The sequence below is a fragment of the Neovison vison genome, chromosome 9 (assembly GCF_020171115.1).
Source record: "Neovison vison isolate M4711 chromosome 9, ASM_NN_V1, whole genome shotgun sequence".
NCBI classification, from domain to species: Eukaryota; Metazoa; Chordata; class Mammalia; order Carnivora; family Mustelidae; genus Neogale; species Neogale vison.
Window position 1 is genome coordinate 84,935,162 of NC_058099.1, and position 17,353 is coordinate 84,952,514.

At 41.7% G+C, this 17,353-nt stretch overlaps 1 protein-coding gene across 6 annotated transcripts in view; it reads left to right on the forward strand.

Moving 5' to 3' along the window:
* PRUNE2 (prune homolog 2 with BCH domain) overlaps positions 1–17,353 on the forward strand; it is a 256,469-nt gene that overhangs the window by 211,086 nt on the left and 28,030 nt on the right. For all 6 annotated transcript variants that reach the window (XM_044265862.1, XM_044265859.1, XM_044265857.1 and 3 more), the window contains exons 10-12: positions 7,357–7,436; positions 9,388–9,588; positions 16,297–16,470. In XM_044265862.1, the coding sequence (XP_044121797.1) occupies positions 7,357–7,436; positions 9,388–9,588; positions 16,297–16,470 (455 nt within the window). The remainder of the gene's footprint in view (positions 1–7,356; positions 7,437–9,387; positions 9,589–16,296; positions 16,471–17,353) is intronic.

The following is a 17,353-nucleotide window of genomic DNA, read 5'->3' on the forward strand; positions in this document are numbered from 1 at the left end:
ATAAAGGAACTTTCTCTATATATAATCATTTTTCCTCAATATATCCGATATTTCTCCAAAGAACAATCAGTGAACACCTTAACTTGCTACCCTACCTCTTCAGAGCCACGTTTCTTAGCAGTCCATCTTGTAAGAATGATTATTCTCCAATAGGGTTGCTGCCTACCGCTGGGCATATATATGCCTGTTGGGAAACATTACTGTTTAGAAATGCTAGAGACATGTGTACCAGAGTCTTGGTTTGCTGCTCGTTTCATATTAAAAAGCCCCTGATGTCAGGCATGGCTAATCCTACAACACAAATTAAATCCTTCTAGATTCAGAAATACTGGAAGGATGTGAAATGTAGCCTGTACTTACTTTTCTGTACTTCTCTGGTCTATGAAGGTGCATTTCATTTTGTCCGAGAGTTGTATGTCTGTGGTTCTCCACTAGGGGGTGTCTTGCCTGCCATGGTACTGAATGCTAACTTTTCGGAAGAAGCCCAAGTACCAGAAACACAAAATCAGCAAATGCATGTGGGACCCATGTTCAGATTGGAGAATCCATTTCTGTCACTGTTCCCCCAACTTGGTGGTGTTCATGATCATGAGAGGTGGTACACAGATTTAATACATACAGCACTGAATCCCATAAGAGCATGGTTATTTTTCCAACTTCCTTGGGTTGAGTTGAACTCAGCTCATTCAGTCCACTTTATTTTCTAAGATCTGAATTCAAAGCTGTTTATTTTCCTCTAGGATTTTCTTTAGCTGCCTTCACAAATTTTAATTCATAGAGCTTTGTGGTCACCTGCTTACAAATGTGTTTTTCAATTTCCAAATCGTCTTTTCATGATTGGTTTCTAGATGTATGTCCCTGAGGGCAGAGATTATGGTACGTGTGATCCTGACTTCTGATGTTTTATGAGACATTCTTTATAGTCAGTTTCTATAAATTTGAAAAATATGGTGTATTTTTATTGAGTGAAGTCCATTAGATCAAGCTATCCTATTACATTGTTCAGATGTATATCTTTATGCATCTTTTCAGATTGATTTATAAATTCTTGAGAAGTATATATAGATTTTCCCTCATGAAATCAATTTTTCCTTGTAATTTATATTCAACTTTTATTTTATTTTGGGACTATGTTGTTGAAAGCATGTAGGCTCCAGATGATTACATCTTCTGAAGAGTTATTTGGGGTTTTTTGTTTTTTGTTTTTTGTTTTGTTTTGTTTAAAGATTTATTTATTTGACAGAGAGAGACACAGGGAGAGGAGGAACACAAGCAGGGGGAGTGGGAAAGAGAGAAGCAGGCTTCCTGCTGAGCAGAGAGCCTGATGCAGGGCTCCATCCCAGGACCCTGGATCATGACCTGAGCCAAAGGAAGATGCTTAACGACTGAGCCACCCAGGCGCCCCTGAAGAATAATTTGTTTTATCACAAAATAATAACTTTCTTCAGGTTTAAGAATGCTTTTCTGCCTAAAAATATATCTCTTTTGGTTTTAATATTGTGATCCTTGGCTTCCTGTGGTTAGTATTTTCCTGACATTTTTTTATGTCACTTTATTGTCAGCACTTATACATTATTGTTAGATGTTTCTTTTAAAAGCAACATGGCTGCTCTGGGTAAGTGACATTACCCGCTATGACAGACAGCCCCAAATCTCAGTGCTTTCACAACAAAGGTTTTAAAGTTATTCTTGAGTCATTAGAATCTCTTTCATACTGTTCCTTTTCTGGGTACTTGTATTGCTAATTTTTCTGTCTGCTGAATCTGATGGCAATCCCTCATGGTGTTTTTTTCCCTAGTGTAATTTATGGTTTGGATTTTTGGTGTGTGTGTGTTCTTGTTGTTGTTATTTTTTGTTTTGGTTTTTTGGTGTGAGCTCATCTTTCTGAGGATTTTTTCTTTCTCCTAAGTGAATCTCCAGGGAATCCCAGATTGTAAAACTAACACTACCAAGAGACTTCACATTTGATTCTTCTGGAACCCTAGAGCTTTAGGCCTTCAGTGGTTCTAGATGAATTTTAGTTTGAATCTCTTGACTTGGGTTCCCTACATCATTCAGGTGATACCAGTTGAAACAGGCTTGGCATACAAGTAGTGTCTCTAATTCTCATAGGTTCCTCTTCATAGTCTGCCCAAGATTCCAGACAGACTTGCTTTCCAAGGCCAGAGACCAGAGTTTCTTCTCATCCCCTTTTCATTAAGGGGGTTCTTTAAGTCCCTTTAAGTTCTTTAAGTTCCCTTAAGTTCTTTTAAGTCCTTTAAGTTCCTTAAAGTTTTTTAAGTTCCTTAAAATAAGTGCCTTATTTAGAAGTTCTGGTCTAGGTCTTTCTTCCAGTACCTGGAGGTCACTTCTCCTGGGGAGTTCTCAAACCTGTGTCCAATCTAAAATTCTGTGAGCTACTTTTTCACCAGCTTTCTGGAGTAACACTGTTTCTGGCACCTGGGGATTTCGTTTCATTTCTTTCAAGCTTGGAAATATATTAATTACTTTTTGGGCTTATATAGCATTTCTTTGTATTTATAATGATACATGGCATTACACTTTGCCAGACACTTTCTGATTTTTATTTTATTTTTGCTTATTTATTTATTTATTTTAGCAAAGAGAGAAAGTCTCAGAGTCAGAGCCCACGTTTTCTTCCTTGAATTTAATAACATTGTTTTATTGTCATTATATTTAATTTATGTAACTATTCTAGGTGAGTGATTTTAAGTTTCTATATATACAAGTCATGCAAATGTTCCTTTCTCAATAAATTTACTTAACTAAATAAGTCAATTTAAAGAAAAACATTAAGTGAATTGAAGGTTCTAGATGGAAAAACCATAAAGATGATATATAAATACTCAAGCTTATAAAGCACTTGAAAGCATTTGATGTCCTTCTGAGCTTTTGTTCTCGTTTTTTAAAACGTTCTTTCATTCTTTCGTGCTTTAGTAACCCAGACGAGATAGGTACCATCAGCATGAGCCTAGGTTGAGAATAGAGGAAATGGGTTTCCCAAATTAGGGCAGAGTATGAGTCAGATAATCCCTTCAAAACCAGTAATAGAGGCCAGCTGTGCTGGTCGGAATGGGCGGGATTAGGATATGGTGACAGACTCAACATTTTAGGGGCAAACCACGATAAAAATTCTTCTCTTCATACATATTCAATGAGCTTCAAGTAGGGCCCTCTGCTTCTCACAGCCACTTGGCTGCGGCCTGACAGAGCGCCAACTCAGCCATCTAGACGGGGAGCAGCCCACGGCACCCACACTCCTGCTCAGGCCTAATTCTTCCACCCTACACCTGCTACACCACACCTGCCACTTCCACTCTCGCTTCATCTGTCAAAGCAAATCACCCAACCACCCTGATTTCCAAGGAGGACAGGAAAGTACAATTCTACCGTGTACCCAGAAGGCCAAGAGCTAGAAATATTTGGTCAAGAGCAGTAAGGATTATAAAACCATTCTGCAAATAAACAGTTCCGAATCCATCCTCTAGATGGAGACATGGAGCTGAGCATCTTTTTGGGAGGTCAGCCCCAGAAGAGTCGGATTTGTGTTTTACAATTCCCTCAGCCTCTTTGGTAGCTCCGTTCTGTATACAGAAAACCCCAAATTAAATAGTGGCTATGGATGGATAAGGTAAAATATTTATCTTCACTCTGGACTGACTTGTTACCTAATAGATCCCGAGAGGCTTACACTATTGATCTTAAAACTCCATTTTGCTCAATTGCCAACAACTCTCCTTGGCCATGTCATTTCTATAAATATTTACGGACCCAAGGCATGAATGTGGTTGAAGAAGTATTTACAATGAACACGACTTGCGTTTCTTCCAGGTTTGCCTCCAGGCTATTTTGGTTCAGCTTTCCTTATCTGTCCCTGTGGGTTTCCTAAAATGCCCCTATGGCCTTCTGTGATATCCACGGTTTGTGGGAGTCCCTCTTCTCTGCTTGCCCCTGACCACAACCTTCAGCTTCCCTTCCCCCATGCATGCCAACAGTGGCTTTCCAGCACCTTCTTAATAGGGTCTCAGCTCTGTGTTGCAAAAAAAGTGGTGAGAGAAAAAGGCTCTATTCACTAACGTCAGTGAGTTCAAGGGCACTTACAGGCTCTATGGAGATTTATGCCATACTGAAATTTTCTCTTACCTAGGCTAATACCCAACTTGTAGCAATCTTCGTTATGTTTTGTCCAACCCTGACACATCCTTCAGTTAAATCCCTAATCCTGACACTATGTCTAAAATGAGGGAATGTACTACCTTAAACTTAGTCAATGCTTTGTAATTTATGGAGTACTCAAGTGTATTTATTCTCCACAGTCACTGTGATATTAGATATTTATTGTCTCCATTTAAAATCACAAAGGGGGTTGGATAAGTTTCTCAGGGCTAATCGGTTTGTTAGTACTAACATAGAATTATAACCTACAACTATAACCTCATAGCTAGGATTCATTCAATTATTTCATGATGTTGCCCATAACTTACGTAGAGTAACAAAACCTACAATTTTTTTTTAATTGAAGTATAGTTGACACACAACATTGGGTTCAAGTGTACAACATAGTGATTCTGTGTTATGCCATGTTCACCACAAGTGTAGCTGCCATCTGTCCCCATACAGTGCTGTTACAATGCCACTATATTCCCTGTGCTGGGCCTTTCATCCCCGTGACTTTTCTTTCCATAGCTGGAAGGCTCTGTCTCCCACTCCCCTTTACCCATATTGCCCATCTCCTGACTCTCTCCCCTCTGGCAACCACCACTTTGTTCTCTGTATTTATAGGTCTGTTTCTGGTTTTTTGTTTGTTTATTTCTTTCTTTCTTTTGTTTGTTTTTAAGATTCCGCGCGCAAGTGAAATCATACGGTATTTGTCTTTCACTGGCTGATTTCACTTAGCATAATACCCTCTATGTCCATCCATCTTGTCGCACAGAAGACCTACACAAATTTGAGACTGATGCTATCCGTTTATTTTAAAGCTCTCATATTTATTTTTGAGCTAAGGCTAGCACCCTTATGTGCTCCATGAAGTAGGTACAGCTAAGATGGCCTTTTGTTTTTTAAGGTTGACTCATAGAAGACGAGAGGAAATAATGTCCATGGACATTTAGGTAATTTCAAGCTCAGTAATTCAACTCAACACATATCTATTGCGTATTGGCCTCTGCCAGGTGCTGGACACATAGCAGTAGAGACAGACATGGTTCCGGTCCTCGTGAAGCTTCAAGGCTCACACAGCAGGCAGTTCGACTAGATGGCAAAAAGAACTACAATACTAATGGATAACTTTGTTTCCTTTTAGTGTTATTTTTAGGCATCACACATTCTCCCTCTTTTATTGGTATGGAAACTGAGGCACAGGAAGATTAGATAACTTGTCATGTAACATGCGGTGAGTGATAGAACTGAGACTGGGTCCCAGCTGCTCTTAAATCAAGTCTGCTACTTTTTTTTTTTAAAGGATTTTATTTATTTATTTGACAGACAGAGATCACAGGTAGGCAGAGAGGCAGGCAGAGAGAGGAGGGAAGCAGGCTCCCCGCTGAGCAGAGAGACCAATGCGGGGCTCGATCCCAGGACCCTGGGATCATGACCTGAGCTGAAGGCAGAGGCTTTAACCCACTGAGCCACCCAGGTGCCCCTCAAGTCTGCTACTTTATAGGTACTGAAGGGTGTATGTCAAGGAGAACAGACACAGTTTACATCACATGACAAGGAATCATTGCAAGAAAATCTGAAAAACTGCAGCATCTTGGAAAACCATCCCTCTGGGTCCCAGGCCTTTCAAACCTGGGCCTAGCCCAGATCTTCTCTTTGTTCACCACCACACCTCTATGGCTAGATAATTTGGTTTGCTGCCACCCAGGATGGTGTCTGTTGGACACCGCCAATCTTGTTCCTGCGCATACGGTTTTGTCTTTGACTTACACACCAACTTCTTGCCCGCTGTCCTTCTCCAGGGGTGCAGGATTCATTTTAGAGAACACACAGGACAGAAGCCCCAGCAAGTGTATGATGAAAGATACTTCCTGAGGTTGTGTTTTTGAAGGACTCTTTGGGCTGGATGAGTAACCACGCGGCCATTCACTCTCAGGGAGCAGCACTGAGCAATGGTCACTAGTTGAACCTTGTCGTCCCAGCTCCACAATAAAGAGGCTCATCTGTTTTGTTCCTCTATATGATCAGCACAGAGTAGGTATTCACTGCCTGTTTGTCAAATAAATGAAGCATTACGTCTCACTAGAGACCAAGAATTTTTTTTTCATCATCGTGCTTTGCTGACACAAGAGCTTCGACGTGGAGCCTGGAGATTGATTATCCAGATAAGCAAATTCCAGATTTGGTAGACCCACATTCAAGTGGAGGAAAGTGTCGACAATAAGGAGGAAGAGATTAAATTTAGAACACTAACGCAAAGGTTTATCATGCTTAAAATTAGATTAGTGCCTACATCACAAGGACTCACCCTAGAGGAGTGAAGTTACATGGAGGGCATCAAGAAGAAAAATAGGTTCTCATGATAAACGGGGATGTACTGACCAAGGAACAGGAGGTAAAAACAGGTCAAGGGGAATTCACCGTGATCAGTGGTCAGCTTCCCATGAGAACATATACGTTTGTCACAATTTTCTCCAATATTTTCTTGTTCCCCTCCACTAGGCTTACCAGTCCTGGGCTCAGTACTGTTTAGAAAGAAGAGATGGTATCTCATGACCAGAACTGTCTTCACTGACATAGAATTCACACCAAGTCTCTAAATATTCGAAAAGGATAGAAAATAACATCAGTTGGTGCCTTCTTATGAATGTTAGGCACTTTACATTTATTGCTTAATTTTTCAGCAACTCAGTGAGGTAGATGGTGTATCTCTGTTTTACTGGTAAAGAGAGACCAGCAGACTCTGCTTTCCTCTGCTGACAACAATTTAATGAGCTCAGACTGACACAGTGGAAGAGTTATATACGAAGTCAGCTCTATCTTTACTCCAAAGCACATGTGTTGCCTCTTTTGTTGAAAAAGTATTATTCGATGCCCACCGTAAGTATATTTTATATGTTAATTGCTTTTCCTGTTTCTGATTCTTCCCTTGGTGTGTGCTTACTTGTGTGAGTTAGTAGGAGAAATGGCTTGCTGTGTATACAGAGTAAGACAGGTACCCATGGTTCTTCATAGTAACTGCAGAAAAGTCTTTATTCTAAACGGGGCCACTTATGTTGGCTTCAGTACGCATACTTGGGTTTATTTCAAGCAAATTGAAAAGGTTATCCTGGAAACTCTGCTTTGCCTTTTTTGAGAAAATTCAATCCCACACAAATTTTTACACACCCTGCTTTGCTTTTTGTTTTTGTTTTTCAGACTGCCGTCAGAGGATGTAGGCATGGACATCCCCTTTGAGGAGGGAATGCCGAGCCCCAGTGCTACAGACATGAGGCCTGGTGAGAGGAACATTTGCTCATTTCCTTCAGCCCTTGTCTATATCCAGGCCTTGTCATTATTCAGTGAGAAAACCATTTCCTATGCATCTGACTTGTGATGTCAGTGATAAAAGTGAAGAAAAGAAAAAAATATGTGTGAGGAGGGTGTTAGGCTGGATTTGGTTAATCTCTGAGTTGATTCAAACACTGATGCTTGCTAGTGTGGGCTGCCTTTGACCTCGCGGGCCACGGCTGTAACAGCCAGTGTGTGACAAGAGGCTGTCCTCTATCAGGATACCAAATTCTAACTAACACCGAAGTGCCCTCTGGGGGGCACTTGTACTTCAGTGTGAGAATGTGTAAAATGAAAAACGCGATGTCAAGAAGACTCGGTATCCTGATTATTCAGAGAAACAAACAAAAACCCTGCCTGCCACGGGTTTCCAGCTCAAGGCACATATAAGAAGAATTTTAAATTTCCAGTTTCACCTCACCCTTCCTTAGTACTAAGTTCTCTCCTGAGCACTATACCAGCTTCAGGATCATGCCAAGACCCTGAACCCTGATGCTATCAGCCAAGCCTAGAATGGAGGAGGAAAAAGCGAGTCAATTATTTATTTATTTTTCGGTCCAAGTATTTAAAGTGCATTTTTCAAGATGCCAGTCATGTGACATAATTATTTTTAAATGTTCTCTGGTTAAATAAGCCTATAACCACTATATATCCGCACCCCTTTAAAGTTTCATAATGCACTTGTGAATGATACAGGTATTGAAGGCTATGGTTATCCTCTATGGTAGTGGTTCACTACATGTGGCTATTTAAATTAATTGAAATTTAAAATAAACTTTTAAAGTTCAGTTTTTCAGTTGCACGAGCTTCCTTTCAAGGGCTCAACAGCATATAGAACAGTTCTGTCATCACAAAAAACTTCTGAACAGCACTGCTCTGAGAATTCCTATCATTTCGAAACCCAATGTTTTTCAAACTTACCGGTCAATAGAAACTTTTTAAAGTAGAATACATAAAAGCATTACATGGAACACAGTTTGGGTGATGTTCTATGCAGAGAAAAAATTTTATTGACAAAGAAACAGAATCACTTTCCTTAGGACAAGACTAGAATAACAGTTCCAGAATTGAGGGGTATACCAGATGGCCTTTCAGAAATTTTGTGGTAGTGAATCCTAAAATTTCTATTTTTAGACTAAATTTCTACCATTGTTGATTTGGGGTTGATTTGGTTAAAAATGACTTCTCCAGCTCTACTTCCATTAAGTGAAAGTCACAGTAGGGGGAGGATGCATATTGTACTGAGGGGGTGGGAGCCACTTCCATGAGCCTTACCATATGAAGACTGTCACTTATGATACAGTAACCAATGTCAAGAAATATTAGCCTAAAAGGTAGTGACTTCTTGAGCAAATAATGTAATTTGGGAAGATACTTCAGTTTTATTTAAAAAGAAAAAAAAAAACAACAACGATAGAATGCCAGTCAAAGAAAGTTCACTACAGGTCATACACAGAGTTGTTAGGAATTACAGAGAAGTATTTTGAGAGTGCCCATGAGCATAATAGATCAGTTTCTTATCCTACATTCCATAGGAGCGAAGTCTACAAGAACCGTGTATGCTTAGCTGTTTTTCTTACGCATCATAAAAATTCAATCCATTGTTCGATCAGTGTCAAGTTCTCAAACCTGAACAGGGCAGGTCTGAAAACTGGTTTTCTGCTCCTTTAGCAATGGCTCCCACTTTTTATTTCTATGTGGCCAGGGCTGGTGTGGTTGGGATGAGCCAGTCTTGAGGCTGGCTGGTCAAGAAGGGGTCCAAATTCCATGTCAGGTTTCTAGCAGGTGTGCCTTTGCTGGAGGACCTTAAAAATGTTTTTCACTGGGGCTCTCACACCCACTGTTGGCAGCCGCGTATGTGGTCTAGTACTTGATGTTCCTATTTTTTTTCTTCTTTAGAACCTCCTAATTCTCTGGATCTTAACGACGCTCATCCTCGGAGAATCAAACTCACAGCCCCAAATATCAATCTTTCTCTGGATCAAAGTGAAGGCTCTATTCTCTCTGATGATAACCTGGACAGTCCGGATGAAATTGATATCAACGTGGATGAACTCGATACCCCTGACGAAGCAGATTCTTTTGAGTACACGGGGCATGGTAAGTGGCCCAGTGGTCAAGGCCAAAGTTATGTGAAAAGTGAAAGATTATCTAAGGGGCCCTGGGAACAAACCTCCCATTTTGTTGCTGGTGGCTCCTTCCTGTGATTTCTGGAAGCTTCTGTTTGTATCTCAGGTCATAGGTGGCTGTGTTAGGCCGTATGGAGTATAACAGAACAGGTGTGGTTCACAGAGGTCATACATAGCCTCTGATCTTCTTTTTAACGCTTATTCTTGGCAAGCCTTCTTCTAGGCCCGGCGGCTGTGGGAAAACTATTCCATGCCGTATTGTAAGAAAATTGGGAATGGGTTTGCAGAGAAGGAGAATTGAATCTGGAGCAGAGAAATTAGAGCTTACTATTTCTCTATACAAGCTCCCCCTGTCTGGAATGTTCTTCCTGGAAGGTCATTCATGGCTGCCTCCTTCTCTTTGTTCAGCTCTTAATCAGACGTCACCCTTTCAAGGAGGCCTTCCTTGACCTCCGTCACCAAAAGAGTGCCTCACCTCCCAACCTGGTCGCTTTCTACCTGAGTCACTATAATACGTCTACTTGTTTTATTTTCCACGTGTCAGTAATGGAAATCCTATCATTTAAGTATTTGGTTTATGTTCATTATCTTCTCCTTCCCACTAGAACATCTGCTTTGTGAGCGCAGGGCCTTTATTATGCTCGTTGCTCTATCTCCAGCAAAATAGGAAGGAATGTGGGATGGCCTCGGAGTGAAGAACAAAAAGGAAGAAAATTAAGCATTGCTGGGTCAAACACTGACATTCCTGACAGAAATATCAGCCTCATTTTCATTCTTTCTCTCGCTCGGTAACATGGGTTAAGAAATTATATCCAAATACAGAGCATTTGCTTTATAAAATGGCATTCCATGGTTTCTATTTTGCAGGGTGGTATCTTTGACTTTGTAATATTTTAATTTCAAAGCCAGAGTATCCTGGACACAGCCCTTGCTTTTTATATGTTAGGAAAATCATTACGGTCAAAACACCAATGCCACAATGAAATGATGCCCTAGCACAGAGTGTCGTTCCTGGGAGAACATAATTAGGAAATTCATCAAATTCGCTCATTAATTCAACCAATGATCATTGAGCCCCTGGGACCACCACCATGACCAGCACGGATTCAGACCCTGCCTGGACAGGGGACAAGCCTTAACTTCCTCCAGTCAAAAGAACTGGAAATGGCTGAGCTACCTGTGCGACAGTGTCTTCTGTTTAAGGAGAGATTTGATATTGCGCGGAGGCTGTGTTCTCGAATTTCTGCAGTCATCCGGGTATTTGGCCCTGTAAGCGGAAGCCCACAAAGAGAAGGGGAAAGGTCTTGAGTTTGTTTTCTTTCTTCCCATGCCCAGACTCTTCCCCAGCTACTCCGTCCACACCGGTGGTCCCCAGCTGCCCCAGCCCTTGAGCTGCTAGTACCTTCCTGCAAGAAAGAGTCGGGCCTTGCCTCCCATCCAGCAGAAGACAGCTGTGGGTTGAGCTGGCCCCTCCCCCCACCCCCTGCACTTCCCTTTTGCCCTAGAGAGAACCGTGTCACACCACATCTGAACCTTTTATGTTTATAAATAGCAAAACTGCCAAGCAAAGTGGCAGTGGCTGAAGGGACCGGTAATTAAAGCTGCCACTGGCTGACAGAGTTCCTTTTATTTCGTCGACAGAGTTTTGTCGAAAGAACCAGTTTCGCAACCACAACCCTCCATTTAGGGCTTAAATTCAAAGGACAGAATTTTAACGGAAGTGGCATGGTAAAGCCCACCTTGATGTTCACATGGAAGATGTATCCTCAGATGCTGTTTTAAACCAACAGAAACATTAAGCATGGAAAACACAGAGGGCATCTGAGTAGCTTTATTTTATAAACAGGCAGCGAGAGATAACAGACTCTACAAGAGAAGTGAGTACATTTTAGTCCCACGGAATGAAATCAGGGCTTGAAAGCTGCATGTTTGCAGGTTTCTCCTGGGAGCGTTTGAAACCAAGTGTATACGTTTTAAACAACATTGGAGTTTGGGAGGCACAGTGTTTCAAAATGTTTGCTCAGTGATTTCTTTAGTAAACCCTTTCAGAGTGCCTACTGTGCACTAGGATTTGTACTAGGTGCTTCATAAATATTAAATATTTTTTTTAAGATTTTATTTATTTATTTGACAGAGATCACTAGTAGGCAGAGAGAGAGAGAGAGAGAGGAGGAAGCAAGTTCCCCTCTGAGCAGAGAGCCCGATGCAGGGCCCGATCCCAGGACACTGAGACCATGACCTAAGCCGAAGGCAGAGGTTTTAATCTACTGAGCCACCCAGGTGCCCCAATATTAAGTATTTTAATCCTCAGTGTGGTGCATGCCCTTTTTTCCAGCCACTTTTGTGACTTCAAGGCTCTTACTTTACCAGGCACTTGAAGAACTTTCATACCATTCGCCTGTTTCATTCTGTAGCTGATGACCAAGCATTTCTGGCAGATTATTTGCCCACAGTGTGGTTTCGCTTATGAAACGAATTTGAATCTCACTCTCAAAAGACATTAAATCGGTCTCCACTTCCAGGCAGTTTTCTTTAATAGTCGTGTCCAAATAGTTGGAAAATATCAAAGTACCAATATAATTAAAACTTGAATTCCTCTGGTACTGAAGTTTCAAAGATACCAAAAATATGTAGATACTGAAGGATTTAGAAGGTCAATCTCAAATTAAGGGAGATCAGAGCGTTTTTATTTTAAAAAAATGTTTTATTTAATACTAATCCTAGGAACTTAAAATTATCCAAAGGTGAGAAAAATGATGACCTATTTCTGTTTTCCAAACCCACCTCAGTTATTTTTTACCGTAACTCGGATCTCAGCAAAAGCATTTCATAGGGGAAATGGAAAAATGATAAAGAATTCTAGCCTGAATATTTCTGATAAGGATGTTGTAAGAAACACTCATGTGCTTTTATATTTTTTTCTTCCTAGGCTCCTAAGTGATGGTTAAGGACCTCATTTAAATTACCTTTTCTTTTTTCCTTTTTTTTTTTTTTTTTAAGATTTATTTACTTATTTGAGAGAGCGCGTGTGTGAGAGCATGTGTGGGAGGCAGGGGGCAGCAGAGGGAGTTGGGGAGAGAGAAAACCACACCAGGCCCAGCTCAGGGCTCCATCTCATGACCCCGAGATCATAACCTCGGCCAAATTCAAGAGTTGGAGGCTTAACTGACTGAGCCACCCAGGTACCCCTAAGCCACCTTTCCTAGAACCCCTAATAACACACAGTTTACAAGGCGAATAAGATGTTCCACTATTTTTTTCCCAATCGGACAGTCATTTCGTTTAACTTCCCCACCTACGATGTTCCACAGCCCTCACAGCCAGCAGGTAATCTGCTTATAAAATCGATTCTGTGTTTTAAATATGGATAAACCAGCTCTAACTAAAATAAGCGTTCATCTTATTTTGTTTTACCCACAAGCAATCTGAGGCCGTAGGGTGTGGTCTGTAAGAAACATTCTTCTTTGTACTGGTGAATGCTGGGTTTTACCATCAAATTAACTGCCTTCCTGCTCTTTGTCACTAAAACAACTTTAAGATCTCCTTCACTGCATACAGGAGGCTTTCCTCTAATAAGATCAAGTTCAGACAATGTCTGCAAAGAGTGTTCACATTATCGGTGTCCACTCACAATATGGAGAGCTGGTCACCTTTCCAAGACACAGGTCCCTGCTGGAGGCTCCAGTGGACCCCACCTCCAGGGAGCCCATACTGCACACCGAGGATGGATTCCCCACTGTGGTGGTCGGTACACCACAGCACATGCGGGAGCTTGTGCACTAAATCATCCCGAGAGACAAAGGAACACGTTCAAGTCGCCTCTTCCCCAGGGCTTAATTGACTTCAACAGTCACCAGGGAGAAAAGCTTGTTATTAAGGAAAGAAGACAAAGAAAATCAAGCATTTCTCAATGAAGAGGGCATCGACCAAAAGTTAAATTTGGAGGCCCTGAGGATAAATTAAATGAGTCCTGACATTTTCTAAAAGAGAAAATGATGGCCATGGGGATGGAGTGATTTAGAGTAAAGCAGAAGAATTATGTCTAAAATATGCAGAACAAGGGGGCACCTGCATGGTTCAGTCAGTTAAGCATCTGCCTTCAGTCGGCTCATGTTCCCAGGGTCCTGGGGTCAAGCCCCGAGTCGGGCTCCAGGGAGCCTGCTTCTCTCTCTCCCTCTACCCCTCCGCATGCTCAAGTTCTCTAGCTCTCTGGTGCTCTCTCTCTCTCTCAAATAAATAAATAAAATCTTTTTTTTTTTTTTTTTAAAGCAGGATAGGGGTACCTGGGTGACTCAGTGGGTTAAGCCTCTGCCTTCGGCTCGGGTCATGATCTCAGGGTCCTGGGATCGAGTCCCGCATCGGGCTCTCTGCTCAGCAGGGAGCCTGCTTCCTCCTCTCTCTCTGCCTGCCTCTCTGCCTACTTGTGATCTCTGTCAAATAAATAAATAAAAATCTTTAAAAAAAAATAAAAAAAGCAAGATAGGGACATCTGAGTGGCTCAGCTGGTTGAGCATCCTACTGTTGATCTCAGCTCGGGTCTTGATCTCAGGGTCGTGAGTTCGAGCCCCACACTGGGCTCTGTGCTGGGTATGGAGCTTTTTAAAAACAAACAAACAAAAAACATGCAGAATATATAGACTAATCATACTTTGGTGGGGGTAAGCTTGTGTGCATGTACACAATAAAAAGAACACACAGCAAACAGTAATGAGTGAGAGTGGCCCTGGAGATCTTTGCAGTTTTGATGGACAATGTCTGCATTGTTTGAACTTTTAGTAACATTTTATTTTCATAACCAGAAAAAAAAGAATACAACATAATAAGGGTTTTTTTAAAAAATAAAGTAAACTCAGTAAAAGCAGGCAGAAAACCCGTCACCCCACACAGATCACCTGTGTTAAGCTGGAGCAGGCTGGAAAGTCCCAAATGAGGATAAAGAGGGGCTGGCGAGTGGTAAGTAAGGGAAAGCATGTATGTGCAGGAACATTGAAGACGAGCCCACATCAGAGCCCCGAGTTCTGAGGGCACAGAGACCAGATGGAAAACAGGGTCCCGGGAAGGGAGAGAAGATAATCATCCAGGGGCCCTCAGCCAAGAGGAAGGGAGAAGCAGGAAGGGATTCCACACTGGGAGTCCAGTGCAGGTGGACGGATTTGCACCAGTGACGTAGAGTTGGTCTGAAGCCAAAAGTTGCCGCTTTCTGTCCTTAGTAAGATGAGGAGCACTGGTGGGAACGCAGAGGGAGGCAGCCTCTGTAGGTGGTAGTAGCTGTTAGTGTTGGCAGAAGGGCTAGGATTGCTTCCCAGCTGAAATTTCAGTTTGCTGTTCTAAGTCACAGGTAATTAGACACGTTTGAATGTGTCTTGAGGAGTCTTCCAGAACATAATGGCTTTGTTGTGGTCCTCTTACCAACTACCTATATTTTCAGCAACTTGTCCAAGCTTTCCTTTATTTACCATTCACCTCAATTTTCCCTGAGTGCTCTGAGCAGGTTTCCAAGCTAAGTATGGAGTTGGTTGGTGGAGGTGAGTAATAAAGGTGGTTCTGGCACTTTCTTGGCCCAAGCAGTTCCCAGCCTGATGATAAAATAAAGAGAATGAGGCAGTCACATATTTAGGGTATAGTGTGAGCAAACTAACTCAAAGTCGGTTTTTGCACAGGCATGTCTACTATAATACCTATAATACCTACTGGGATATCTACCATGCCTGACACATGGTAGATACCTGATGAAGTATTACTCCTCTTCTTATCAAAGTGCCATGGAATGAATATAAGTAAAGTACAATATAAATCAAAGGCCCTTTCCCATGAATGGAAAAATAAGAATGATAATATCTCACAGAATTATTGTGGAATAGAAATATTTTCCTTCAGACTACTTAAACATACCAAGAATTAACCACTGTTATATTCTAGGAGTAGTTGAAGTAAACATAAAACAATTGCTGCTTATTCTTTTTTAAAAAGGCTTAACATAGTTATTGCTTTTTCTTTTCTTTTTTTGGGTGCTCGAGAGTGGGTAGTAGGTGTTTCTCCAAAGAATGTTCGGTGGACTTTTGTATTGCCACGTGCAATACAAAATAGGAGTGTTCTGAATGTTTGGCCTTGGAGCATTTCTGGTCTACAGTTGTTTGTTTCTTGCTTAATGTAAAATCTTTCTGCAGCATATTTTGAAAAATCCATTGGAAGGAACACTGTATTTCTGCCCAAATTTGCTCCCAGTAGGGAAAGGAGCTCAATTCCTTTCTAAGAGTCTTAGAGTGGGGTATCATCAAGAGACTAACCACTTGGCAAATACGAGGATATGTGGCCCAAGGAAAATGAAATTATCTGGGCCTGATAAATTGCCTTTTACCCCATGAGAAGACTAGGTCCCTAGTCTTCAACCTGTATGGTCAGGGATGAATTGGTACCAGCCTATATTCCCTTGGTCCACTGACACAAGGCAGCTCTATCCCCACCCTCAACTTGGCCTTAGCACAAACTTGGTGGTTCAATCCATTAATAAATAAGACTTCTCCGTACATCCTTTACGTGGTCACGATGGTGTTCAGCTCTGTAAGAGTTATGCCAAACCGGAAGTACCCTTGGGGGTGGCTCTGTCAGGAGATAGCTTGTTGAACTGCCTCAGCTGTGGCGTCTTACTCTTCAGTCCTCCTCTGTGCTTCACTTCCAGAAGTTTCCACATCTAACAAAGATTCTGGCCAAGAGTCAGAGTCTATCCCAGAGTATACAGCGGAAGAGGAACGAGAGGACAACCGCTTGTGGAGGACAGTGGTGATCGGAGAACAGGAGCAGCGGATCGACATGAAGGTCATCGAGCCCTACAGGAGAGTCATTTCTCACGGAGGTAGTCAAGCTCTTTGTGAATCGGGGAGGCGGGGACCAGGGCAGCCATATTTTTTAATTAGAAAATGAAACTAGGGTTCTCTGCATCATGACATCCACAAAACCCTAGTCTGCAATCAACATTCAGGGGACTGTAGACCTAAGTACACTACCTCAGACTCAGCTCTATAAACATTGCAAAGCCTGTGTAAAAAATAGCTTTCTGATGTAAAAACTGCTTTTCACACCACATATCTGACAGCTATAATCTCCTGGGCATATTTCTTGAAAACTGTAGTTGTCTAATTTAATAATGTCTGGAATTCATGTGGGTCAGTTGTAGGGTGTTGTTTATAGAACTACCGTTAACACACAATATTAGTTTCAAGTGTACAACATAGTGATTTGACACTTACATATACATTGTGAAATTCTCAACAAACTTCCACTTATTAAAATAAGTAAGTCGCGGGAATGCAGAGTCACAGGGAATATAGTCAGTAATATTGCACCAGTTTCACGTGGTGACGGACGGCGACTACACTCACTGTAGGATTTAACTGAACAGCTTCTGAGTCTCTACTGCCATGGCCTGTAGTAAGATCACTACCCTGGAGGGGCTTCTCATAACAAAACGGTCTCTCGAATCCTCTTAGGAGCTTTCAGAGATCTCTTCATTCTCAGCCTGGTCATTTGTCCGGTACCTGAAGTTGGCTTTTCTATTGCCTCCTTCACATCCGGGCCTGACAGCAGGCATTTCCGGTGAAAGCCTCCACCTGCCTAGGGAGGGACAAAGGAGAGGGGTAGGGGGAAAAAAACCCACAACAACCCGTGTTCCGTATTTCCAGTGCTTTTTAGGAGCACCAGGAACATTGGTTAATTTTGGAGTCACAAAAAGTCAGATG